Raw genomic sequence first — 26,238 nt, 5'->3', positions numbered from 1 at the left:
CTCCTATAGGCCTCCCTGTGAGGTCGCAGAGCGGAACTCCAAGGCATTCTTGGCCATCTAAGCTGACGAGCGACAGTGCCGAAAGCTGTGGGTCCTACAGGATCACATGCTCAGTCGTCGGCCTCCGCGGCGGCCCCAGACCGCCGCATTATTGAGTCATCTTTCTGCAGTACCTCGTCGCTGTCACCCCACTCTCGGGAGCAAGAAAATGCAGGGCATACTTTTCCAGGAAGAGGGAAGTGCGTCTTAACTAGGGGACGGAGAAAGTATCAATGGGGTTTCCTTTAATGGTGCTGCTCTTGTGTGCCCCGGCATTGAGCGTGGGGGAGGGCCGGCTTCCGCCCTAGGGTGTGTGCATCTCCTCCTGACAGTAACCCACCCCGGGAAGAGAAACTCCAGCGTGGACCGGGGTCCAGGGCGCAAGGGAGACGGAGCGCCGCGCAGGGGCGGGCGCAAGCGGCCCCGGCGGGTGCGGCATCCCCAGGCACGGTCTCCTAGAGACCGCGGCTCGCGCGGGCTCCGCGGCGGTTGTCCAGGCGACGGCGCGGCACGGCGCGGGCATCCCCGCGGCCCCTCCCCTGGGCGTGCGCGCGACCTGGGCGCCATGGCGGCGGCGGCGGCGGCCCCGAGACCGGAGGCCGCGAGTCCGCAGTGGGCGCCGCCTGGACACGAGCGGGCCCGGACCGCCGCCGGGCTGGGCGACTGCGAGGACGCGCCGGTCCGGCCGCTGTGCAAGCCCCGCGGCATCTGCTCGCGCGCCTACTTCCTGGTGCTGATGGTGTTCGTGCACCTGTACCTGGGCAACGTGCTGGCGCTGCTGCTCTTCGTGCACTACAGCAACGGGGACGAGAGCAGCGACCCCGGGCCCCAGCACCGCGCCCAGGGCCCCGGGCCCGCGCCGACCCTGGGTCCCCTCGCCCGGCTGGAGGGCATCAAGGTGAGGACCCCCGTCTCGCCGGGTTCCAGGCCCTGCACTGCGAGCCCGTAACGGCCGCCGCGCAGCCCACGACCTCCACGCTGCTCCCTGCGTCGTCTGCCCCGCGCGCACCCCCACCCCCAACTCGTCGCGCTCGGGGCCCGGGCGCCTGTACGCTCCTCGGGCGGCGCGGCCTGGGGCCCGAGCTGCCCGCAGTGCCCCTTTCCCTTAGGTGGGGCACGAGCGTAAGGTCCAGCTGGTCGCCGACAGGGATCACTTCATCCGAACCCTCAGCCTCAAGCCGCTGCTCTTCGGTAAGTCAGCTGGGCGCTCCTGGGAAGGGCCAGGGGCTGCGGTTTGGGGGCGCTCGGAGGCTCGCTTTGGCCACGTGACTTCTGTTTTGAAAATGGCTGCTTCGAAGTAGCTTTTATCACCCAAGGTTTCCTAAAGTGAAGTACCAACCCCCACCTCTGTGATAGGGTCACAGGGTGACCTTTCCACACTCCCCTCTCTGACCCCTACTCTGCCCTGATCCTTTCGTTACGGGGCTGGGCAATGTGACCCTTAGGCGGTTGTCTAAACACTTCACTGAAACCATCTTTGGACACTTCCTGCCATCATTACTTCTGTCACATGCTAGAACTGGGGGAGGGTGGAAGAGACTGCTAACCAGGACCTAGCTGATCTCAGGGCCTCTGAGGATGAATCTCACTCCCAAAGTGGACCCTGTGGCCTGACGAGGGTTCTTAGGATGCAGTTGTATTCAGCCATAAGTAGGCAAAACCTTCCAGCATGACCTCATTTGGAACAAGCATCATAAGCTCACAGTTCCTGAGCTCTGGTTTTGTGCTAGGCTTTATGTGATCATTTCAATTAATTCTTACAACGCCTATGTGAGGTGAGTGTGGATCCCACCCTTACGTTACCGGGTGGGAAAGTGAGACACAGAACTGCGGTTGGCAGGCCAGGCTCATACAGCTAGCTCAGGAGCAAAGCTAGGGTTAGAACCCAGGCAGCCTGCCTCTAGAGCCCGTACTGTCTAGCCACTCTGCTAGCTGAGAAGACTCTTGAAGTTCTTCAGAGACCACCAGTGTCAGCAAGGTGGGAGTTCCCCAGACTCATGACCCTGCCCAGGATAGGTTTGCACACCCAGCCCTGGGTACCCAGTGTCAGTGACACACTTACCTGCAGACCTGGGGACGTTCCTGCCTGCTGGGGGAGGGTGTGGGTTAGAGGCTTTCAGGAGGGGATAGGGGATTGGGGACCAAAGCAGAGCATCTGAGCACCTGCCATTACCCCTGGGGCAGAGGGCCCTGGCCGAGAATTATGCCTAGACCTATGAGACCTATGAGAACACTGCATACAGTGTAAGGGGAAATAGGTTATGCTGGTCCCGTTGTGGGAGGGGCCCTAAAAGGTTATTGTTACTCTGATTATTACTGCTGCATAAGGTTGAAATCTGTGCCAAGCACTATTTTAAGTGCTAGGAACACAGCATTGAACCAAATAGGAAAAACAAACAAACAAACAAACAAACCAAACTAAAAAAACCAAACAACACACACACACCTAAAGCTGACATTCAAATAAGGAGACAGACAATAAACAAACAAATATATATGGCGTGTCACTTGGTGATAAATGATTGCAGACAAATAAGGCAGAATTTCAGCTGGTGTTGACACTTTTAATAGAGTGACCAAGGTAGGCCTCCTTGTGAAAGATATTTGAGCAAAGACCTCTAGGAGCTATGGGATCAAGCCAGGTGACTGTCGAGAAAGGGTGATCCAGGCAAAGGGAGCGACACTCACCCCTTTACTGCTACATTGCTGTGAACAGACAGGCCTGAAGGGGTTGTGTTCTCAGCCTTCTTGGGACCTGTATGCACACAATTCAGATGTGTATTAGGTTAAATGAATCATGACCCATAACTGTGACGCCTCAGCCCCTAACATGCAGCTGTTGCTTCAAAGTCCTACAAAGCAGAGAATGAGAGACCCAAGCCCCATAAAGTATAGGAAGCAGGAGAGATCTGACACAAGGTAAACTGCTTCTCGTTAAGCCTTCGGATGGGTCTGTGTACCTGCAGGTTAGGATGGCTGCAGCAAAAACCTCCAGCTGTGGCCCCCATTTTCTCCCAACTCTTACATTGACTTTGAGTCTGGTGTTAGACATTGTCCCAGGTTTTACCTAGGAAGTCCCGGGACTTGCTCCTTGACGAAACAAGGTGAGCCACATGAAGAAGAGATTAGTGATTATAGGAAGTCCACTTGTGAGGCAGGAAAAGCACAGGGGAGAGGATGTCCGAAAGGGGGCAGTTCCTGAATTCTGTGGTGTTAGATGGACCCAAAAAGGAAGCCTTATCTCAAGAAGGAGCGGTGTCTGTCTTCTCTGCCTGCCCATTTAGTCATCTCCTGTCACCCTAAAAAGGCAGGAGGGCCCAAGGAGGATGGGCCTGCTGTGGGCTCTGCCACCTCTGTCTTGCTGCTCTTGGTCCCAAACCTGTCACCCTCAGCCTCAGGGACCCAAGATGCCAGGGCTTGAGAGGTGGGTGTTCAGGATGTAAACCGGGGCAAAGGGATTGGGTTCTACCCCAGAGTGCCCCCATCTCCAGGGGAGGGAGTCCCACTACTTCATGGGGAAGACCCCATGCAACCTCCAGTCTCCCTTTGGGGAAACATTTCCCTGTTTCCCACCTTTGTCCCTAGAGACCTGGGGCAAGTGGGACCTGGACCACCAAGGCCCCACTCTGAGTTCTTGGCATAATACCTGCGAAGTGTGCCCAGTGTGGTAGGCATTCTGCAAGGATTTGGACCATCAGAAGTCAGCTGAGGACTTCGTCCTGTTCAGTTCAGAAGGGAGGTGTTCCAGTTTTGAGTCATTGTCATCTCTCTGGGGACATTGCCACCTTTCATGTGGCTCACCTCTCCCTCCACTCCACCTCACCCCCATTCTGTGTCTAAACAACAGATCAGTCTTACCGCCCACTTTCTTATAATTCTCCAAGATTCCTACTTCACCTCTAAGTGTCATTTGGTGATGCCCTCCTCTCCTGCTGCCCCTTCCTCACTCCCTGCTGTCCCCAAGGTCATTCTGCCCTGGGACCTTGCACATGCTGTGCCCTCCACCAGAAGGCTCAGACCTGGCCCTTCCCACAGAGGGTGCCTTCTGGTCCACTGGGCCTGTGCGCACACATCCCCTCCTCGGAGACCTCTCCTGACCTCAGACTGGTCTTAAGAGGTTCCCAGACACCATTGCATCAGACTGCCTGGTTTTCTTCTTGGCACTTAGCAACCCTGGAGACTGTCTCTGGTATTTATTTGTCATTCGTACCTCTACCCCTAAAGGCGAGCTGCATGCAGGAGAGGCCTGATTTGTGCAGGCTTAGTAGTCAGTAGCCGGAGTCTGTCTGCTGCCGGTCACGACTGGCTGGCTGGCAAGATTTACTGGGCACTCAGCCAGACCAGCACCTGTCTGTTTGCTCAGAGTGACCTCCCACCACCCTGGCAGGTGCCCCCTGATTTGGCATTCCCTTCAAGAGCAGCAGGGGTCCCCTCCCGAAGGCCAATAAGATTTTTAGCCCATTTTCCTAACTACTTAAGGTAGATGAATAACTGACACCAGTACACAAAACAGTTTATCTTAAAACCATGACTGCTTTATCGTAGGATTTCCAAGTCAGCTCAAGAAAACAATTAGGCAGTTATTTAGGATGACTGTATTCTTGACAAACACTGGAGGCCCAGAAATAGGGGGAAAACTGTGTGTGTGTGTGTGTGTATGTGTATAAGTTCAGGTTGGTAAGCAGCTGAAGGCGGTTTCCGGCATGGACTTCTCCCCACCTTCTGTGGTCTTCCACGGGCCTGCAGCTTGGTGGGACCATGGGCTCAGTAAAGGTCAGGCAGATAAAACCAAGTCTGTGTGGGGCTTGACAGGCAGCATCCTGCCCGGGAGGAGCTTAGCTTGAGGCTTTGCACCTGCCCTGAGGCAGCCTGGGCTGCTAGGGCTTGTAGGCATTAGCCAGGCTGTCATCCCAGGCCTGGGAAGGACAGAAGGACAGAAAGGTTGTCTTGCCTACCCAGCAGACACTCCCCTGCTAGGGGAGCCAGCCTCCTTCATGTCTGGGCAGAGCACTGTAGTCCAGGAAGGGGCCCCTTAGCTGTGGCCACAGCAGTGGGGTTCTGCCCTGCTTGGGTCCTTCACGGGGCTTCTTGGGACTCTGGTCTGCAAGTGTCTGTGAAGGGCAGCAGAGAGGGTTTTAGGTGTGTCCAGGGCAGCGTGGGTTTTGTGTGGCTGGCTCTCCCTGCCTGAAGCAATCCCTACTGTGGGCACTGGTGATGGTGCCACCTACGCATGGCCAGCTGCAGATGTCGGTGGCCTTGGCTCCAAACATAGGCCGTGGTTACCAGCAGCCGAGGGCCCTGCACCTCCCCACCTAGCACGTAGGTCCCAGCGTGCCTTCCTCGCAAGAGGTTGTGCACGCACGTGGCATCCAGCTGCAGCCAGCGACGGAGAGTAGGGGCCAGTTCTGCGGCAGGCAGTGGGCCCGCCTTCAGCACCTCCAGCCGGGAGTCCAGGTGGCAGAGTGAGAGACCAGAGGACGACCCGTTGCATCGGGAGAGCCTAACCTTCACTGCTGCATGGGATCAGAGGAGTGAGGTGAGGCGCAGGGCCTCTGGGAGTACCCCCCATCCCCTCCACCTGGTGAACCACACCCTCTTGGATGCTCTACTCTGAATCAGGGTCCTGGGGAAGGCCTGAAGTCCTGGCTGCCAGCCTCCTAGGCAGGTTCAGTGTGTTGTTCTAGCGATGCCATGCTTGTTAAAGGCATTTATCTTGTAGCTCTAACCAGGTAGAGCATTTGAGTGTTTCCTCTTTCATTGGGCTTACACCGAGCTGGGAGCTGGGATGGAGGCACTTGCGAGGTGGGTGTAAGGGGTGCTGGACGCTAGGGGCTCACCAAAGTCGCTGGCACAGAGCGCGTCCAGGACCTCGTTGGACGAGCGGGCGTCCTGCAACTCACAGTCCCTGCAGCTGGCGCGAGGCACTGGGGGGAGGGGCCGAGTGAGGCTCCATCCGGAGCGAGTGGGGGAAGGGCCGGCAGCAAGGGGTGGGGGGGGCCCTCCCGCTGGCCCCTCGTTCTTCACCCTTTCTGAGACCCATTGCTGTGGCCGGTCCCTTGTCTCCCCTACCAGAGAGACCCGTGTACCTCTGGTTCTGCAGGCAGTGGCTTGGGGGGGTAAGGCGCTGCCCATGGGCCGGGCCTGGGAGCCATGCGGGGACTCACGTGGGCGGCCCAGGCGGGAGCCGTTGGAGACAGCCGCGACGCAGAGGCCGTGGCTGGCGGGGAAGCGGCCGCAGTGCAGGATGGCTGGCCAGGGGTAGCCATAGCAGGCCATGATGGGCGCACAGCTGGCCTGCACGGCCTCACACAGGCTGCGACACGGGTAGATGACCCTGCGGAGGTGGGGGGAAGGATGGGGCGACGGGGCGCTCAGGACCAGGTTTCCTGGAGTCCGGGCTAGCGCCCCCCGCTCCTCTCCATCACCCCCCTCTTCCCCACCGCCCCCCTCCAGTACTGAGGCACAGCCAGGGACTTCGCGGTTGCTGGGCAACGACACCTGGTCACCTAGCAACAGCTCTCCGCCCCCGCATGTCGTCCCCCCCGCACCGCCCCAGCGCTTCGGTCTTAACAGTCCCCACCGGTCTTAACAGTCCCCACCGTCCTCGTGTGGCCAGGGCTGCTTTCCAGCGCACCTCCCCCTCCAGCTGGGGCAGACATCCAGTGCTGTGGAGAAGGGCATATGCGAAGGGCCCTGTGCTCTGGGCCTTCACTCCCCATCTTGGAGGAAGAAAGCAGAGCCCTCCCTCTTGTCCTGAAAGGCGTGTGGGAGACTGCAGTGTCTGGCCATGGCTGGGGTTGGCAAAGAGCAGAGGCCCAATCATTGGATTCTGAAAGAGCCCCTTCTTGGTGCTACTGGCATGGTCACCCTGAGGCTCTGGGAATGTCCCCCAGAGGAGGGACTGAAGGAGCTGTTGTTCACCAGGTAGGTTAGGCTGGGGAATCAGCCTTTCGATCTCTGGTCTCGGAGAAAAGGCCCTCAGATGAGCTCCATCTCTTGCCAGGATTCCTTGGGCAGACAGTTTCCACACCTCCCTGGAGAAGGGTTCCAGCCCCCCCAACCCAAAGCATCCTACCCATTTGCCATACCTTGACATTCAAGAGCCCTTGATGCCAAGGGTGCTCACCATTGATGGTCTCCTGCCTATGTCTCCTCTGTCCCATGGGCACCTGTTCCCCTGGGCCAGGAACACCCTGACAAGACAATCCTTCATTTCCTTCCCCACCCCTGTCGCCCAGTCTTGAGAGGTACGTAGCAATGATTAGTGAACAGGCCCTGGCAGAGGAAAGCGCCCCTCCCCCCACCCCACCTAGGAGTCCCTGCCCTACCTGTCGAGGCATACAGGGGCAAAAAGGGAGCAGAGGAAGAGGCGGGCATCCGGGTGGCACTCCCTGGCCAGCAGGGGCAGCCAGCTGACCGACTGCTGGAGGGCCTCGGCTGCTGTGTCATGATCCAGCAAGTTGGGCAGCCGCATCTCTGTGTAGCCAATGTCGTGGCACAGGGCCATGGCTTGGGGAATGGGCATGCACCGTGTGGGGCCCTGGGGAGCCCCTGCTCCGCCGTCAGCCCAGAGCACCACCAGGGCCACTAACAGCCACAGCCGTTGATCCATTACCTGCTTTGTCTGCCTTGGTCTTAATGGGCTGAGACAGGCCTTTATAGGTCTGTCCCCACACCCCAGGAGCCAGTGTTTGTGCAGGTCCCGGGTGCTGGGACCCATCTGGTTAGGCCCCAGTGTGCTGGCCTGGGCCATTTGCATGTGATTAGCACACCACAGGGAACTGTAGAGTTTGGCGGCATCTTGGGGCCTGCGGATTACCGGCACTTAATAAACTGAAGAAACCTGGGCCTGTGTTTTTTCTTTTTCCGGTTTACTTTTCTTGTTTGTTTATTTATTTTTAAGCTATCTGGAGGTGACTGTTGATTAGCAGTTTGGTCTAACCCATTGTCCAGAGCTGCGTCTTCCCCCCACCCCGTAGTGGATGGCTCACACCCTTTTTGGGTTTGCTGGGCTGGGAGGTCAAGCAGGCCTGGGTGGGGGCCTTTATCCTGCCCTCTTTGTCATTGCATCTGGGTCATCTATCCAGGGAAGCTGAATGTGGTCTTGAGCATGGACTCTGGAGTACGACAGCCTGGGAGGTCCCTGGCAAGGGACATCAAGGGACATCACATCTCTGCGCCTGCAGGGCGTCAGGGACAAGAAAGGCAAATTGAAGGGGCCCTGCTTTCTGGGGTGAGTGTAGGGATTCAGGAGTTGATGACGTGCTTAGGACAGGACGCAGAATCCATGCCACCTAAGTATGATCTGCTGTGATAACCACTCAACACCCTTCCGGGCCTGGCTCTGACCAGCCATTTTCCTTCCTCATGGCAATGCCTGGAGCTTAATGCTGGGAGTATAACCCAGAGAGGTGGCAGACCGCTCTGCAGCTCTGAGGGCTCACTGTGGCCACAGGGCCTTGCCTCCAGTCTGTTCCTCTGTGGGCCTCTTGGTCCCCATCTAAGGAAGTCCTCTCTGCTGGGAATGAGGGGAGGAAGCAGGGCCCATGCTCCTGTCGTTGAGGGCCCTGGACCACTGGGATGTGGGCTTCCCAGGTGCGAGACTCACTTTCCAGCGTGACCAAACTGCTTGTAGAGCTGGCGTGGGGGCATCCAGCCCCCGGAGCCGAGCCCCAAGCCCGCCTGGCCTGTCCTCGGACTTAGAGGCATGACGTTCAGTGTACGCTTGTTCCCAAAGCAAAGGACACCTGGGGCATCTTCTCAGAGCCAAAAACCTAAGAGACCCCCACGGACGGACATGCCAGCACGGGGCAACTCAGCCCTGGACAGATGGTCAGCGCCCACTTGTGCAGGAGAGTGGACGGCAAGGACTGACCCACAGCAATGAATGTTTTACACTTGGTTTTTATTTGATCCATGCTGAAAAGCAAAAATGAAAGCAAAATCCAGTCACCGTCACCCTATTTTAAAGTATGTACCCAGTCAGAAGTGGAGGTCAGCCCTCTGGCCTTCAGTCCCACTCTGAGGTGAGGGGAGCCCCTGCTCAGCTTAGCTCTAGCAAGCTTCCCAGGGCTCTCCAGGAAATGGTTGCTCTCAGCATCAAAGAGAAAAGCTAGCATTCCGAATGCTAGCCAGCCTTTGTGGAACAACTCAGTTCTGGGGTCAGAGTGCAGAGCAGAGGTAAAGCCGCGTGTGAAGTCCTGACCTGGTGAGCGCCGGGGCACAGGAGTCCTGCAGGAACTGCAGAGAGGAAGGCACCGGTTGCATCAGGGGCCTGACTCAGTCCTTGGCCTCCCCCACCTCCTCTTCTGGCAGAGATCCCTGGCTTCCTGAGTGATGAGGAGTGTCGGCTCATCATCCACCTGGCCCAGATGAAGGGGCTACAGCGCAGCCAGATTCTGCCCACTGAAGAATACGAGGAGGCAATGGGCGCGATGCAGGTCAGCCAGCTGGACCTCTTCCGGCTGCTGGACCAGAACCACGATGGTCACCTGCAGCTCCGTGAGGTTGGGATCCTGGGGCCTGGAGTAGGCCCAGGGTGGGAGTGCCTAGAATTGTCTTTCCGGTGGCCTGCCCAGTTCCAGCCCCCGCCCCCTTCTCCTTCCCTGGAGAGCTCCTTGCTGCCTTGGGAACCCCAGAAGGTGGCAGGAGGATCCCCCTGGGGGGAATGACATTTATTACCACAGTTCCTGGGTGGTAATGCCACCTATGGTGTGGATTCCTTGCAGAAGTGGCTGGGGACCCCACAGAACTCATGGTGGAGGGGGTGGCAGGTCTGAGGGTAGCCAGGAGTCTGCGTCTCTCTTTTATATGCCTCTCACACCAGGCTTCTGACAGAGGTCTTGGCAAGGTGGAGGGTCCCTCGCCTATACAGAGTGCCCCCACTGAGCCTGGTCTTCTTGACAAGCCTGGTTGATCATGCCCTGGCCAGGCCTCCCCTTGGTTCCTGTTCCCTGTTTGCACCCAGGCCTTGGCCTCGCGCCTCTAACCTGGAGTATCTGAGTGGGTCACAGTCCTGTGCTTCATTCTGCCTCCAACCAGCTGACAGTGCTGGCCATGAAGGCCACAGTCCCAACAGGGCCAGGAATGCCTATGGCCCACAGATCTCTTAGCTATCTTCCTGGCCACCTCCCGAGATGCCTGTGGGCCTCTCTGCCTACCCTCCCTTCAGCTCAGGGACCTCAGGCTCTGCCCTGTGTCCTCACCCATTACCCCATCACCGGCACCCTACCCCTTACAGCAAGAACTGGGCGACTGTCTATGCTCGGTGGCTCTCCATCGTTGGGGCTGCTCCACTGAGAGACCATCTTGTGCTTTAGGTCCTGGCCCAGACTCGCCTGGGAAATGGACGGTGGATGACTCCAGAGAACATTCAGGAGATGTACTCTGCGATCAAGGCTGACCCTGATGGTGATGGTGAGCTCATACCTCGCCACAGTCTGTCCCTGTGAGCCTCCTGCCCCCCGTACACCCAGCTTCTATAGTAGCCAGAGATGGGGAGGCAAGGATGCAGCCTTGCCCTCACTCCTGGGCAGTAGGCTGGGTCCTCCCATATGCCTTGGTGACAGTCTAGGGGACAGTTCTTGGAGGCCCTTTCGACCTCAACAGGCAGAGTGTGGGGTCCAGGAGGGGAGTTGCTGGCTGGCAGAGGCCAGTGTAGGTACAGCAGGAGCAGAGGTCTGGTGAGGCCAGCTTGAACTTGGCCATTCTCCCTGTTCCATCTTCTTCTCTCCAGCCAGGCCCAGGGTCTTCCCCAGAAGACACAGTCTCTGGTCTAACTAAGATCTTGCTTGCCTTCCTCTTGCTCACCTAGAGTCATGCTAACTGCTGGGGGTGGTTTGGGTAGTGGGGCTGTCGTGCAAGGACCCCACCCCCTAACTCCTAGACGTTACTAAGGTGTAGTCATCACTCACATGCCCAAGTTCTGGGTGAGATGGGGAAGGTACTCAGCTCAGGTCTTGATCTCAGGGTCATGAGCTCAAGCCCCACGCTGGGCTCCACGCTGGGCATGGAGCCTACTTAAAAAAGAAAGAAAAGGAAAGAACGAAAACGAAAGGTTCCACTCTTAAGTCAGTCAATAGATGGACACGAGCTACTCTTCCAGAACACCAGCTTCCAGTGGAGCTCCCGCTTTGTGGGTTGGGCAGAAACAGGAGGGAGCATTCTTGTCTAGGAGAATGGCCCGGCTTTCTTTGTTGAGGGAGACTACTAGCCCAGCAGGCAGGACTGGCTAGGTAGATAGATATATTCCGCTCAGGACAGGACCTGAGGTCATAAGGGAGCTCCTGGGCACCAGCCCTGGATGAAACCCGATAGCATGGAAGGCTCTGGACAGAACCCAGCACTGACTACTTTCTTCACCCTCTATAGGACCAGAGGGTAGCCAGCACATGCTTTAGATACAGGCTGGGGGGCCAGGGGCAGTCCTTGGGGGGGGTCCTGGCCATATGGTTCAAGCTTCCTTTGGCCACCCAGCTCTGGCCAATCTAGTAGGGGTTGGGCTTCTTCGTTTGGGGGGCCAAATCCGGGTTTAAAGTGAGGAAGTGAACTTCCCTGAGTCTTCCTGGAGGGCCTGATGCGACAGAAGCCAGGTTCATCTGACCCAAGAATCCAGGCTGGGGGACAGGTGCACGTGGGCCCCCAGTGGCCGAGGCCCCATCCCCCAGGGGAAGGGAGGCTGGTGCAGCCTGCCACTCTGGGCTCCTCACATGGGCTTGGGGGGCATTGACGATGGGTGCCCTGCGCAGGAGTGCTGAGCCTGCAGGAGTTCTCCGACATGGACCTTCGGGACTTCCACAAGTACATGAAGGGCCACAAGGCGGCATCCAGCGAGCTGGTGCGGAACAGCCACCACACGTGGCTTTACCAGGGTGAAGGTGCCCACCACGTCATGCGTGCCATCCGCCAGAGGTGAGCACATTGGTGGGAGCAGGCCTTGTGGGGCCCTCACAGAAGTTCTTGGCTGGGGCCAAGAGGACAGGCTTGGTTAGCCAACTCGGGATTAAGTTCTACTTGTTAGACCAGGATTAGAACCCTTTAAAAGACAGGCAATTAACCAAGGCAAATTAACCGTTGTTGTGGGCCAGCAACATACATTTGGGATTAGAAATAGACTGGAATGTTTGTTTTTTGCTAGTTAGAGAAATGACTTCTTATCTCTATCCACAGGACCCCCTGCCGCTGAGCAGCCAGGGGTTTTAGATAAGCAACCTCCTTCCTGCAGGGAGCGATTCCCGCTCCCAATTTAGTGGAAATCTCATCTTCCCCACCCAGCGTGGTCTCTGGCATCCCGGGAGAAGGGCTCCTGAGTAACCCCTTCCTGCTCATACAGGGCCCGCGGGGGGGATGGGGGTGGGGGCTTGGGGTTTCCAGGGGAGGTGGGCAGGGGCACAGCTTGTGGCAGGTCCGGGGTCTGGCTTCTTCAGGGTGCCACCTTGCATGGGACTGCCCAGCTGAATGCCTGCTGCCCACCAGGGTGCTACGACTCACCCGCCTGTCACCTGAAATCGTGGAGCTCAGCGAGCCACTGCAGGTCGTGCGGTATGGCGAGGGAGGCCACTACCATGCCCATGTGGACAGCGGGCCTGTGTACCCGGAGACCATCTGCTCCCATACCAAGCTCATAGCCAATGAGTCTGTACCCTTCGAGACCTCCTGCCGGCAAGTACCTCCCACCTGGGGTGACCTTCCTCTCCTAGGTCAGGCATTCCCGTGACATAAATATAGCCCTGTTCTAACGGGATGTCCCCTGTGAGCGTCCAGGAGGGCATTGGGCCATCGTGGTTGAGGATACCCCATCTCTCTCCCCAGTTTATTCACCAAGTAGCAGGAAGGGTGGCCATCTTGTCTTAGTGGCCAAACTAAAGTGCCCACAGACACTGAGACTTGTCCCCAGAGCGCTGAGGCAAGGGGCAAGACTGGGTCTCCAGCTTTTTAGGCGCCTCCTCCCCTGGACCTTGATTCTCCCCAACGTCTGGAGGCCTTAGCTTCTTCCTTTGAAGCTGTGTCCCCTCCCCTGCTTGGGCAGGGAGGCAGGCCTCTTCTCCTCATGTGACTGCTCTGGGTCTGCGCCTTCTACTCCCGGCCAGGCCTTCTGCAGGACTGTGCTGCTCCCGGTAGCCTGCCTTTCCCAGTAATTTCGCTAAGCGCACCTCTGATCTTGGTCGCACAAAACACTGCGACACACAGAAAGAGACTGGGTTTGTGGGAGGAAGGACAGGCTAGGGACATCTTGGCACTGATCTGCAGTGTTGTCACTGATCTCAGCCTGCCCCCATCTGGCCCTTGGGAACCTGGGCAGTTTATCCTCCCCACAGGTAAGCCCATGGGAGTGTCCACAGCTGCTCAATGGGCCCCCTGCCTTACAGCTACATGACAGTGCTGTTTTATTTGAACAACGTCACCGGTGGGGGCGAGACTGTCTTCCCTGTAGCAGACAACAGAACCTACGATGAAATGGTAAGGGCCAACCAGGCTGTTACTCTGGTGGGATGGCAGGGCCTTGGGCGATCATAGTATATACCCCTCCAGAGCTGGGATAACGGGCCCAAGTGATCCCCTGGGCAATTCTGACTGGTTTCCCTCTGGCTGCTTTTGGCTGCTTGGCCATACAGTGGGGGCAGTTCGAAAACCCCACCATCCTGCTGCCCACAGAGTCTGATTCAGGATGATGTTGATCTCCGTGACACTCGGAGGCACTGTGACAAGGGGAACCTGCGTGTCAAGCCCCGGCAGGGCACAGCAGTCTTCTGGTACAACTACCTGCCTGATGGACAAGGTGAGGGCCTGTGACCAGGCCAAGAGTGCCTTGAGGGAAGCTTCCCTTTATCTAGCCCAGAAGGCCATCCCAGTGGGATGCTTCTGGCACCCTTATGAATGTTTTTCTGCCCCTGGTGCCTCCTGAAGGTCCTCCTCAGTGACTTCAGTGGCCAGCACCTGTGTAGCCTCCTGGGTTATCTTGACCCCTGTGACTGATTCCCTGATGCTCCAGCCTTCCAGCTCACTGGGGCTGGGGACACATCTGTCACCAGCCTGGGCTGTGGACAGTCTGGCAGCAAGAAAGCTGGTTTCAGAAGACCAGTGGTGGTGTTAGTGCATTAGTTGGAGAGAGATGCTGAGCCCCAAAGGAGGCCGTGGGGCCAGACTTTGCCACCGATGTGGGGTGGGGCCATTGATGGGCCACCCTGGCCATGCCCTTCGCCTGTGTCAGATCATGCTCAGGTCAGCGCCGCCTAGAGCCCCCTCTGGTCACCTCCCTAGGTCACACCATCCTCCTCTCCTAGGTTGGGTGGGCGACGTGGATGACTACTCACTGCACGGGGGCTGCCTGGTCACAAGTGGCACTAAGTGGATCGCCAACAACTGGATCAACGTGGACCCCAGCCGGGCACGGCAGGCGCTATTCCAGCAGGAGATGGCGCGCCTGGCCCGCGAAGGCGGCACCGACTCCCAGCCAGAGTGGGCTCTGGACCGGGCGTACCGTGACGCGCGCGTGGAACTCTGAGGGGAGTGTCGCCGCAGCCCGCAGCCCCAGGCCGCCCGCCGCCCTAGGTCGGGGGACCTGCGGTCTCCCTGTCCAGATGCAGGCCAAAGACCTGGCCCATGTTTTGCCCTATCCCCGCCTCCAACCGCGATTAGGGCACAGTTCCTATATTCGTGTTATTTATTGTGTACAGACCCACGGTGCCCCCCCCCCCCCCAATAAAACTACACGGCTTCGAGCCGCCGGGCCGAGAAGCCACAGGTCGGGTCCGCATGGGGGTGGGGGAGGTAGATTGGGCCAGTGGAAGCCCGCGGCTGTGCTTGGCGAGCGTCACGTCAGGGGGAGGGGCGAGGACGGTCTCGCCAATGACGAGCTGGATTTCGTGGGGCGAAGGGTTGTGATTGGACACCGGCCGTGGGCGACACTGGGCTCCGCTACCTGTTGCTAAGGCCGGTGCAGACCGGCTCTGCTGCGCTCGAGGAAGGCTCGTCTCGCGAGAGCGCTAGTTCCCTTCTTGGCCAAAGGCTGCCGCAGCGGCTCGAGGATCGACATGGACGCTCACGAGGATTACGTCTGGCCGCGGGCAACCTCGGAGCTCATGCTCCTCCCGGTCACGGGTCTGGAGTGCGTGGGGGATCGGCTGCTGGCGGGTGAGGTTTGGTGCGCGCTAGCGGAGAAGAAACCGGGCGCTCTCAGGGGGCGGGACCATCAGAACAAAGGGATGCCCGCAAGGAGGAGGACGGGTGGCGGGATGAAGCCTGACCGAGGTGGGCGGGAGCCCAGGAGATGGCGGGCTGGAGGCCTGGCCGGAGGAGCCCAGGAGACAAAAAAAAACCCGATGTGGCTATCGAGTTCCTTCGCAACATGCAGCTGACGTGGAAAAGACGCTGGGGCCGCGGGAAAATGCGGAGAAACGCAGTGGCTTGGGAGGCGGGGCAGGGAGGGAGGGCGGTGTGTGGCCCCTGCCGGGAGCCGGGAGGGGAGGGTGAGGGTGAGCCCCCCTCAAGGTGGGCGGGTCCGAGGGGCGGTCTGTGGTGTGGGCTCTCGGGGGAGGGCGGGGCCCCGTAGGCGGGGCTGTAGGCTCTCAGGGGCGGGTGAGGCTCCTCCTTGGAAGGTGGGGTCTACGGGGATTGGGTAGCGGGAAACCAGGGATGAGACCTTTCAGAGTGGGCCAGTGCTTGGGGAGGCAGAAGCTAAGGCCCGTTCTCAGATGGTTGCATCCAGGGGATCGAATGTTGATGGCCTTTAGGGGGAGGTCAGGTCGAGAAGCATAGGCCATCAAAAGCCTGGGACCTGGGGTGCCTGGGTGGCTCAGTGGGTTAAGCCTCTGCCTTTGGCTCAGGTCATGATCTCAGGGTCCTGGGATTGGGCTTTCTGCTCAGCAGGAAGCCTGCTTTCCCCTCTCTCTCTGCCTGCCTCTCTGCCTACTTGTGATCTCTCTATGTCAAATAAATAAATAAAATCTTCAAAAAAACCCCACAAAAAACAAACAAAAAAAAAACACAAAAGCCTGGGACCTGAAGCAGCAGAGCCCTGGAGAGCATCCAGGCCCAACTGAAAGCCACTAGTGACTGATGGTGGTGCTGCTGTTTTTTTAAGGGCCCTGAGGCAGGGCATAGGTTTCAAGCCTTGAGACAGCTGCTTCCTATCCTAAGAGGGTGGTTTTGTGTGTGTGGAGGGGTGGCCTAGGTATGGGGGCTCTGGAAGCCCAAGGTTCCTACCACAGGTTAAACTCCTAAGGCTGAGGGAGGGGATAAGTAGGCAGAAACCCAAAGAATCACAAGAATGAGCTAGGAGAAGAGAAGAAGTGAGTTCCTGGCAGAAGGTAAGCATGCCAAAGGCCTTGAGACAGAGTTATTACTTTGGAGGGGAGGGAAGAGAGAGTTCCTGTGAGGCTGAGCAGGGGTGGGGTCTGGGAGAAGAGGCTGGAGAAATGAGCTGCAGCTAGACCATTTTATACCTAGATATGACTTTATGATGATGGAGAGAGGTCTTGTGAAGGGTTTTAAACAAGGAAATGACATGGGAAATGCAGGTTAGAAAGCTCATCAAGTGAATTCCCCCGCTCCTGTGATTTCCAAAGTGACTTTTAAATTGCTACAATTCTCACATTCCACCCATGTGCACCTGTAATCTCAGTTTCCAGCCTTCTCTGCTCGTGAGTTCCAGGCCCAAGTGCATAGGTGCCTTCAGATTGAAGTCCCGCTGGATGCTCCAGCTGAACAGGGAGAAGAGCAGCCACTCAGGTGCTCCAGTCCAAGCATCTCCCTCAGTCCCCAAGCCAGTCTGGTTGATTTTGACTTCATACTTGTAGCATCTGTCTGTTTCTCTACCTTATTGCCGTCATTGGAGGCCATGGCAGCTTTGGCTTCTGATCGCCTTAGCCGCATTCTCTCGGGCCATCACTGACCCCTTTGTTTCCTATTCCAACCACACAACCTAGAGTTCTTGCTCACCTCAGGGCCATTCAGCTTGCTATCTATCTGCCAAGAAAGGATCACCCATCTCCCCCACGCTTGCTCTTCCTCTGGTTACCGCTGGGTGTCGATTCCTCAGCCTAAATGTTACATTCTCAAGGTGGCTTCCCCTGACACCAAGTTGCATGGATGACACCGGGGTTTCTCAGTCTCGGCGCTACTGACATTTTGGCCCAGGTCGTTTTTTGTGTGAGGGGCTATCTGTGATTTGCAGGACATTTGGCAGCATCCCTGGCTTCTATTCCTAGATTCCAGTTAGCATAACTCCCAGTTATGACAACTAGAAATGTGTCCAGGTATTGCCAAATGTCTTCTGGAGGGAAAATTGGTGGAGTAGATTTCCCTTTTTTATAGTAAAGCAATCTGTATAATTCTTTTCTGGAACTTACCGAAGTTACAACAATGTGGGTTACTTGGGTGGTACTGTTTAGTGTCTGCTTGATGGCTTGGAGCCTGGGTCTGTGCTCGTCTTACTCCCTACTCCAGTGTGTATAGTTCCTTGTCTGGTTTATGATCGATGCTCAATGCCAATCTATTGAAAGATGGAGATTGAAGGCGAAGAAGGGCACTAGGGACTCTTAGTGTCGTCTAGCTTAACACGTGATAGACACCCTGGACAAAAGTCACTGTGGTGGGGGAGGATTTGAAAAATCTTTAGAAAATGAGCACATGGGACTAGGCAACTGAGAACATGAGAAGATGTGGGAAGTTGAGCGGAATAAGCAGTGAGCTTCTTGGTTTGGGGCTGGGGCTGGATAGAGGGTGGTAGTGGTCAGTGGAGCAATCAGTGGAGTGAGGAGCATTGAGAGAACTCGAAGGTAAGCTAGTAGAGTGAGAGGGGCCCACAGGGCAGCCGGAAGGCAGCTAAGGGTCATGGGAATCGTGGCTGCCAAAGTGGGGGCCACCTCTCCTGGTTTTTCCTGTCGGTGTTGAACATGCTCACATCTGAGCCGCAAGGAAGAAGCTCTTGGAAATCCAGAGGGGTTCTGCTGTGGCCCCAAGGTGGGAGGATCACCTTTGGGGAACAGCCTTTTCTCTTGGGGAGGGAGAGTAGGAAGACTATGTATGTGTAGAGGTAGATGCAGCTGCAGGTTTGGGACAGAGGCTTCGAGAGTTCCTGCAGGAAGCATGAGAAGTCAGGTGGGATGAGGCAGAGGCAGTGTTGGAGGAAGCCAGGTTGAACTGAGTGTCTGGAGCCCCTGGTAGGTGTCGGAAAGTCAACACTGAAGTCCAGCTGAAGCCGAAGCCAAGGATTTTCCAGGGTTCAAGCCAGCAGGATTGTGTGTTCTAATGCATTCACAGGCTATACTATGTGCCTGAGTTTTCCCTGCCCCCATCTCTTCATGGTTTGGCAGAGTGAGGTTCTTTTTTTTTTTTTTTTAAGATTTTATTTATTGGGGCACCTGGGTGGCTCAGTGGGTTAAGCCTCTGCCTTCTGCTCAGGTCATGACCTCAGGGTCCTGGGATCGAGGCTGAGCTCTCTGCTCAGCCAGGAACCTGCTTCCCCCTCTCTCTCTGCCCCTCCTCCCTCTGCCTGTGCTTTCTCTTGCAAATGAATAAATAAAATCTTTTTTTAAGATTTTATTTATTCATTAGCAAGAGAAAGCACAGGCAGAGGGAGGAGGGGCAGAGAGAGAGGTACACATGCGCTTCTTACTGAGCAGGGAGCCCGATGGGCTCAGTCCCAGCACCCTGGGATCAGGACCCAAGCCGAAGGCAGATGCACACTGACTGAGCCACCCAGATGCCCCGTCGGGTGAGGTTCTGATGTGAATCTGTGCTTCTTTCTAGGTGAGGGGCCGGATGTCCTGGTGTACAGCCTGGATTTTGGTGGCCACCTGCGGATGATGAAGCGTGTGCAGAACCTGCTTGGCCACTATCTTATCCATGGGTTCCGGGTACGACCAGAACCAAATGGAGACCTTGATTCGGAGGCTATGGTGGCTGTGTTTGGGAGCAAGGGATTGCGAATTGTGAAGGTTAGCTGGGGACAGGGCCGCTTCCGGGAGCTCTGGCGCTCTGGCCTATGGAACATGTCTGACTGGATCTGGGATGCACGTTGGCTTGAGGGCAACGTGGCCTTGGCCCTGGGCCATAACTCGGTAGTGCTGTACGACCCTGTGGTAGGGTGCATGCTGCAGGACGTGCCCTGCACAGACAGGTGCACCCTCTCCTCAGCCTGTCTGATCGGAGATACCTGGAAGGAGCTGACCATAGTGGCAGGTGCAGTTTCCAATCAGCTCCTTGTCTGGTATCCAGCAGCTGCTTTAATAGACAATAAGCCTGTGGCCCCAGACCGACGAGTCAGTGGGCATGTGGGTGTCATCTTCAGCATGTCGTACCTGGAAAGCAAGGGCTTGTTGGCCACAGCTTCAGAAGACCGAAGTGTCCGCATCTGGAAGGTGGGTGACCTGCGGGTGCCTGGGGGTCGGGTACAGAATATTGGGCACTGCTTTGGACACAGCGCCCGTGTGTGGCAGGTCAAGCTTCTAGAGAATTACCTTATCAGTGCAGGAGAGGACTGTGTCTGCTTGGTATGGAGCCACGAAGGGGAGATCCTTCAGGCCTTTCGGGGCCACCAGGGTCGTGGGATCCGGGCTGTAGCTGCCCATGAGAGGCAAGCCTGGGTGGTCACCGGGGGTGATGACTCAGGCATCCGTCTGTGGCACCTGGTAGGGCGTGGGTACCCGGGTTCAGGGATCTCAGCTCTCTGCTTCAAGTCCCGTAGCCGGCCAGGTACCCTCAAGGCTGTGACGCTGGCTGGCTCCTGGCGACTACTGGCAGTGACTGATACAGGAGCCCTGTATCTCTACGACCTTGAGGTCAAGTGCTGGGAGCAGCTGCTGGAGGACAAGCGCTTCCAGTCCTACTGCCTCCTGGAGGCAGCCCCTGGTCCTGAGGGTTTTGGACTTTGTGCCTTGGCCAATGGGGAGGGTCGTGTCAAGGTGGTCCCCATCAACACTCCAACTGCAGCTGTGGACTTGACCCTGTTCCGTGGGAAAGTGCATAGTCTGAGCTGGGCCCTGCGTGGCTACGAGGAACTCCTGTTGCTGGCATCGGGCCCTGGTGGTGTGGTGGCTTGCCTGGAAATCTCAGCCGCGCCCTCTGGCAAAGCCATCTTTGTAAAGGAACGTTGCCGGTACCTGCTGCCTCCCAGCAAGCAGAGGTGGCACACATGCAGTGCCTTCTTACCCCCTGGTGACTTCCTAGTGTGTGGGGACCGCCGGGGCTCTGTGTTACTATTTCCCTCTAGACCAGCCCTGCTCAAAGATCTTGGAGTTGGCGGCAAGGTGGGAGCTATTGCTGGAGCACTTGAAGCAGGTAGTGGCAGTGATGGGGATGAGACCGCCTCGACCGAGTGGGGCCCTGTGTCCACCCTCCCTTCTCTGCATGGGAAGCAGGGTGTGACATCAGTCACCTGCCATGGTGGCTACGTGTATACCACAGGGCGCGATGGCGCCTACTACCAGCTCTTTGTGCGAGGTGGCCAGCTGCAGCCTGTCCTGAGGCAGAAGTCCTGTCGAGGCATGAACTGGGTGGCTGGGCTCCGCATGATGGCCGACGGGAGTATGGTCATCCTGGGTTTCCACGCCAATGAGTTTGTGGTGTGGAGTCCCCGGTCACACGAAAAGCTGCACATCGTCAACTGTGGTGGAGGGCACCGCTCCTGGGCCTTCTCTGATACTGAGGCGGCTATGGCCTTTGCCTACCTCAAGGACGGGGACGTCATGCTCTACCGGGCTCTGGGTGGCTGCACCCGGCCACACGTGATTCTCCGGGAGAGCCTGCACGGCCGTGAGATCACTTGTGTGAAGCGTGTGGGCACCATCACTCTGGGGCCCGAGTTTGAGGTGCCTGGCTTCATGCAGCCCGACTACCTGGAGCCTGGCAGTGAGGGGCCGGGCCTGACCGACATCGTGATCACGTGCAGTGAGGACACTACTGTCTGTGTCCTGGCACTCCCCACCGTCACTGGCTCGGCCCACGCACTTACAGCAGTGTGTAATCATATCTCGTCTGTGCGTGCCCTGGCTGTGTGGGGCGTCGGTACCCCTGGTGGCCCTCAGGATCCTTGGCCAGGCCTGACTGCTCATGTGGTGTCTGCGGGGGGCCGGGCTGAGATGCACTGCTTCAGCCTCATGGTCACCCCAGACCCTGGCACCCCAAGCCGTCTCGCCTGCCACGTCATGCACCTTTCGTCCCACCGGCTGGATGAGTACTGGGACCGCCAGCGCAGTCGGCACCGGATGGTCAAGGTGGACCCGGAGACCAGGTGATGTGCACACTGGGAGGCGGAAGCACAGAGTGGTGGCCTGCGGGGCAAGCCCCTTGCCGCTGTTCCCAGGCCTCCCCTAATGGCCCGCCGGTGTTGTCTCTGCAGATACATGTCCCTAGCTGTGTGTGAACTCGACCGGCCTGGCCTTGGCCCCCTTGTGGCTGCAGCCTGCAGTGATGGCGCAGTGAGGTGAGAGTGGAGGGCCTTGGGTCAAGAGGTGAGGGCTGGAAGGTGTCAGGAATGGGCTCTGAGTTGGGCCACCCTCCGCCCCCCAGGCTCTTCCTTTTGCAGGACTCGGGGCGGCGGCTGCAGCTCCTGGCTGAAACCTTTCACCACAAGCGGTGTGTCCTCAAGGTCCATTCCTTTACCCACGAGGCACCCAACCAGCGACGGTGAGAGGGGCTGCCTGGCGGGCTTATGTGGGTGCAGGTGGGGGGGCGGGGTGTCCCCTGTTGCTCTCCGCCCCCCTTGCTGACCCAACTGCCTGTCCGTGGCTCCCAGGAGGCTCTTCCTGTGCAGTGCTGCTACTGACGGCAACTTGGCCTTTTGGGATCTCACTGCCGTGCTGGACCACGGCTCCACTGCCCTGGAGCCTCCAGCAGACCCTGGGCTTCCCCACCGTGAGTAGCCAGTGTGCAGCCATGGCTGTCCCTCCCCACCTCCCACTGCCCTTCACCCATGTGGCAGGCTGGGCCCTGACAACCATCTTCTTCCTTCAGAGCTGGGGACCCCCTGCCTGACCCTCCAGGCTCACAGCTGTGGTGTCAACAGCCTGCACACCTTGCCCATACGTGAGGGCCATCTTGTGGCCAGCGGCAGTGAGGATGGCTCTCTCCATGTCTTTGTGCTGGCTGTGGAGACACCGGAGCCGGAGGAGGCCGTGGCAGGTGCTGAGCTGGTGCCCCAGCTGCATGTGCTAGAGGAATACTCCGTCCCCTGTGCACACGCTGCCCACGTGACAGGCCTCAAGATCCTAAGCCCAAGCCTCATGGTCTCCGCCTCCATCGACCAGCGGCTGACCTTCTGGCGTCTGGGGCATGGTGAGCCCACCTTCATGAACAGTACCGTGTACCATGTCCCAGACGTGGCAGACATGGACTGCTGGCCCGTAAGCCCTGAGTTTGGCCACCGCTGTGCTCTTGCGGGCCAAGGGCTTGAGGTTTACAACTGGTATGATTAAGGTGTCCCGCGGTGGCCGGTGTGCCGGGCATGGGACCTGCTCGCAGACGGGGTGGAACGGGAGTGACCGTCTGTGCCCATGCCCGGCGTGAAGGGAGGTGGCGGCCGCGGGTTCCTGACTTCAGAGCAGGAGCTGGAGGTGAGTCGGGGGTCGTTCAGGCTGACCAAAAAAAACGCCCCACTGCCTACAAACAAGACCCGACTTTGTATAGAATAGAAGCAATTTATTTTGGCTCCATATATCTAATAAGATCTTTTTTTCCAGGTGATGACTTTTGTAAACATTCCTAGTTATCGGGATCTCTGTGGCCTTAGATGTGGTTCAGTGGAGGGAGACCCAGCGTGGCTAGGCCAGCATGGAGCACTTCACGCACAGCCCGCAGAAGCTGGAGACGGGCAAACATTTGACCAAACAGGTGTGGTCGAGGCTCCTGGAGGAGAGAAGGGGCCTGCTGGTCTCCTCTTTTGCTGCCCTTGCACCCCTGCAAGCTCCCCCCCACCCCGTGCTGTGTACTTACCCCTAGGATGTGTACGCGGTTATAGTATGAGCTAAAATCCATGCTGAGCTGAACCAGGAACTTGCACATCTAGAGACAGAGACTGAGTCACTGGCCAGTCTCTTTGATCTCGTGCCCAACCCAGAATAAAGCATCAAGCGTGCAGTGTCTGTGCTGGGCTTCTCTGCCTCACCATCTCAGTGCGTGCAGTCGTGTGGATCCCCGGGGCTGCGCACGCCAGGGCTGCGGTCTGGCTCAGCAGCTCTGGGAAGGGGAGCACGCCGTTGAAGAGCAGCAGCCACTCACCCTGGGGGGTGGGGGTGGAGAAGGGCGCTGGGAGGGGAGGTCCCAACCTCCTGCAGGTGCCCAGCTACCCAGGACAACACTCACCTCATCCTGTAGGAGTGAGAAATCGAGACTGCTCACAGGTGGAAAAGTGGGGTACAGACCTTGTTCCGTGCTGTGCTTGTACCCCTCAAATAGTGTGGCAAGACGGGCACAGTTATACATGACGAAGGTGCCGCTCTTGGTGCCCTTTGTGGAAATGCTGCCGTCGGCCAGGGCCAGGAGGAGCTGAGGAATGGGGGCACAGCTGCAGGCATGACACCGTCCATTCCACAAGCCCTGATCCTGTCGGGCCCCCGGGCTTACCTGACTCTGTGGAGCTGTGCTGAGCATCTCAAACTTGATGGTGGCTGCAGACAGAACGCTGAAGACCTCTGTCCAGGTTGGGTCTGAGGGAGTTGAGTTGGTCGGTCTGGGCAGACAGAAGTGGAGGACCCCCCAACCAAACCAGCCCCCACCCCCCGCTGCACGCACCTTGGCTGAGCTCCCTGCCACGCTTCAGGGCTGCTGCCTTGCACACCTGGGCATGCCGGAGCCTGCATGAGGAGCAGAGTGAGCCGAGGGTCTGCAGGGGGGGCACACCTCCCGGGACAGGTGGTCCCCCCAACCTCGACGACCCTGACTTGGTAGCCTCCCTTCCAGCCTGACTCACTCATAGTACTCGGGGGCCGTCAGGGCACTAGCTGCTTTCACTGGGCCACAGACCAGGTGCTTCTGTGAGGGAGAGAGCAGGCGCTTAGCCCAGGCAATAAATCTCTCAAAGAACCTAAACCTGGTGCCTGGACTCCCCCAGCCTTTTGCCATCAAGCTCTGGGCCTTGCTCCCAAGCCCACCCCTCAGCGCACAGCCCAGCTTTCCCAAGCTGTTTAAGTGTTCTCTGGAAAGCGCCTCCAGACCTTTAACCAGGACGCTACAGGAGCTGCAAGTCCCCACTCACCTAACGTCTCCCTCAAGGCCAAGTGTCCCCTATGGACTGGTGTGCCCCTGTGCCCCTTGATGGGTTTGCAAGGGCCCTGGGTTGGTGGAGGGAGGGGGCGCTCCAGCATCCCCAACCCACCTGTGTGCGAGGAGCCTGCTCATCCAGCTTCCACCAGAGCAAGTCCAGCTTCTGTTGCTGGAACTCCTCCTCACAGCTCACCACGTGTAGGACCATGCAGCCGTCCGCATCAGCATCTGGGGCGGTGGCCTACAGGGTAGGAGGACGGTCACCAGGCGGGCACAGAGCGCAGCTTGCCAGAGGCCTACAGGGTGGGCGTCAGTCACTAACCAGGCCCGGAGGGCCGTCCCCAGGCCAGTGGCGGACAGCTGCCTGCAGCTCTGCCAGCACGGAGAGCAGATCCTCGGTCACTGCAGACAGAGCACAGGGGCGTTGAGGCTGGCCAGGAGCACACGGTCCCCATCTTCCCAACGACCCTGCGAAGCTCCAGCTCCTACCCAGACACTTGTCCACGTTGGGGTCATAGCCAGCTGCGCATCCCCGTTCTCGCATCACCTCCTTCAGGCACACTGTGCCCAGGACGCCAGGGGGCAGGGCTCCTCCGTCCCGGGCGGGGCTAAGCTCTGCCAGCGGGAGGTTCCTCAGGGCTCCGGTGGCGGCCTTCTCGGAGGCAGCGGGCCAGTCCACGCGCAGCTGCTGCAGGAAGGTCCGCATGTGCGGGTTCCGCACGGCGGGCACCAGCCGCACATTCGCCCTGGGAAACGAGGACGGCCGTCTCAGCCCAAGCGCCCGGCGCAGCTCCACCCCCTTCCCTCCCGCAGCGGCTCTAGGCCCAGGTTGCCACCCCGGCGGGTTCTGGCCCAGCGGCGCGCTCACCCATGAGCGCGCAGAGCTCGCGAAAAATGATCGGCCACGAGCACGGCGCGCAGCTGGCTCAAGCGGAGCGCGCCAGGGGTGCCGCGCAGCGCCGGGCAGTGCAGGAGGACGCGCGGGCCGGGTGCGGCGGGCGCGGCGGGCGCGGCATAGGCGGTCACGGCGCCGAGCACGCGCTCGAAGACGGCGGGCCGCTGCAGCTGGAGTGCCAGACCCGCGGGCGTCGGCTCGCAGCGCAGCACCGGGGCCACGCCGGGGCCTTGCAGGCCGGCGACCGCACGGACCACATGCTCGGGCACCTGCGGGAGGAAGGGCGGTGAGACGGGCTGCGACGCTGCCCCTGGCCGCACATCCCCGCCCCGCGGGCGCCCACCTGTCCGTCCCCGAAGCGCGCTTGCAGCGCGGGCCGCGGCGCCAGGAAGTCTCGGGCGCGCAGGTGGCGGGCACGCGTCTCCTTATACCACACGGGCTCGCCAGGCCCCAGGGCCGTGTTGAGGGCCCCTAGCGTTTCCCCGACCCCCAGGCGCCCTGTCGCCATGGCGACCGGAAGGAGCCGGCGGAACCGGAAGCCAAGCGTCTGGAGGCCGAGCTTCCGGGAGGGCCGACTGGCTGGGGCGCATATCCGGTGGAGATACCTGAGCGGACAGGTGCGCCGCAGGGAACCGTGGCGGCCGCTTTCGACCTTCGGCCCCAGCACTGTCTCTGCGTGGCCCGCCTGCCCGGCCCCGGCCCCGCGAGGTCCGCCTTAGGCCTAGAGTTCCGCCGTCGTCACCGGCATTAGCAGCCAGGGAAAGGATCCTCGCTACCGGGTGGGGCCCAGACCCGACTGTTTCGCTCATCGAAATCTTACCTATTTGTGATAACGTTTTATTCCCCACATTTGACACTTGATCAGACGTCAAAAGTTCCAAGTGAATTGTCAGCGGAATAGGGCAGCTAACAGTAAAGCCATTTTCACGACCTCCTTAAAAAAAATCTCGTTTTGAAGAAATCTGTGTTCTGCGCCTTCAGGTTATTTACAACCATTTCCTCCTTTGCGATTTGGGTCGTCTTTACTCCCGATAAATGCGTACTCTGGTAGAATTTCTTCTCTTGATTTTTGTGGAATTAGAACCATCACGATACTTTCCAGA

General features: G+C 58.6%; 3 protein-coding genes across 8 annotated transcripts; 2 read left to right on the top strand and 1 right to left on the bottom strand.

The window, feature by feature from the left end:
- The first annotated feature begins 592 nt into the window (after positions 1–592).
- P4HTM (prolyl 4-hydroxylase, transmembrane) lies at positions 593–15,171 on the top strand. The gene is made up of 9 exons (XM_080829066.1): positions 593–937; positions 1,149–1,230; positions 9,355–9,545; positions 10,359–10,455; positions 11,787–11,949; positions 12,514–12,699; positions 13,407–13,497; positions 13,693–13,816; positions 14,322–15,171. The coding sequence occupies exons 1-9, from the start codon at positions 605–607 to the stop codon at positions 14,540–14,542; spliced, it is 1,488 nt and encodes a 495-aa protein (XP_080685192.1). The 5' UTR covers positions 593–604; the 3' UTR covers positions 14,543–15,171.
- On the top strand, positions 14,985–23,120 carry WDR6 (WD repeat domain 6). Of its 3 annotated transcripts, none has more exons than XM_080828994.1 (7): positions 14,985–15,171; positions 18,790–21,271; positions 21,380–21,463; positions 21,550–21,666; positions 21,776–21,894; positions 21,994–22,592; positions 22,719–23,120. In XM_080828994.1, the coding sequence occupies exons 1-6, from the start codon at positions 15,072–15,074 to the stop codon at positions 22,452–22,454; spliced, it is 3,363 nt and encodes a 1,120-aa protein (XP_080685120.1). In that variant the 5' UTR covers positions 14,985–15,071; the 3' UTR covers positions 22,455–22,592; positions 22,719–23,120. The 3 variants fall into 3 exon arrangements, with proteins under 3 accessions (XP_080685120.1, XP_080685122.1, XP_080685121.1); XM_080828996.1 differs by having other exon boundaries at positions 15,046–15,176; positions 18,795–21,271; positions 21,994–22,314; XM_080828995.1 differs by having other exon boundaries at positions 15,046–15,176; positions 18,795–21,271.
- On the bottom strand, positions 22,659–25,770 carry DALRD3 (DALR anticodon binding domain containing 3; the record flags this gene model as incomplete). Of its 4 annotated transcripts, none has more annotated exons than XM_080829028.1 (12): positions 25,479–25,770; positions 25,109–25,404; positions 24,730–24,986; positions 24,563–24,642; positions 24,353–24,481; positions 23,948–24,009; positions 23,770–23,831; positions 23,602–23,684; positions 23,341–23,523; positions 23,144–23,257; positions 22,972–23,040; positions 22,659–22,884 (listed from the first exon to the last, which is right to left on the bottom strand). In XM_080829028.1, exons 1-12 carry the CDS (start codon positions 25,641–25,643, stop codon positions 22,765–22,767), a joined length of 1,620 nt encoding a protein of 539 aa, XP_080685154.1. In that variant the 5' UTR covers positions 25,644–25,770. The 4 variants fall into 4 exon arrangements, with proteins under 4 accessions (XP_080685154.1, XP_080685157.1, XP_080685156.1 ...); XM_080829031.1 differs by having other exon boundaries at positions 22,660–22,884; positions 23,341–23,484; positions 25,479–25,751; XM_080829030.1 differs by having other exon boundaries at positions 22,765–23,040; positions 25,479–25,751.
- Between the last annotated feature and the right edge of the window lie 468 nt (positions 25,771–26,238).

This window comes from Martes martes (assembly GCF_963455335.1).
Source record: "Martes martes genome assembly, chromosome: 1".
Taxonomy (NCBI): Eukaryota; Metazoa; Chordata; class Mammalia; order Carnivora; family Mustelidae; genus Martes; species Martes martes.
The sequence above is the reverse complement of the archived record's forward strand: the minus strand, read 5'-3'. Positions and strand labels throughout refer to the sequence as shown.

Coding starts and splice junctions, on each gene's coding strand:
- P4HTM (XM_080829066.1), top strand. CDS start 605: ATGGCGGCGGCGGCGGCGGCCCCGAGACCGGAGGCCGCGAGTCCGCAG. Junction 9,546..10,358: donor GTCACCTGCAGCTCCGTGAG/GTTGGGATCCTG, acceptor CTTGTGCTTTAG/GTCCTGGCCCAGACTCGCCT. Junction 13,498..13,692: donor ACAGAACCTACGATGAAATG/GTAAGGGCCAAC, acceptor TGCTGCCCACAG/AGTCTGATTCAGGATGATGT.
- WDR6 (XM_080828994.1), top strand. CDS start 15,072: ATGGACGCTCACGAGGATTACGTCTGGCCGCGGGCAACCTCGGAGCTC. Junction 15,172..18,789: donor GGGGGATCGGCTGCTGGCGG/GTGAGGTTTGGT, acceptor GCTTCTTTCTAG/GTGAGGGGCCGGATGTCCTG. Junction 21,667..21,775: donor GAGGCACCCAACCAGCGACG/GTGAGAGGGGCT, acceptor CGTGGCTCCCAG/GAGGCTCTTCCTGTGCAGTG.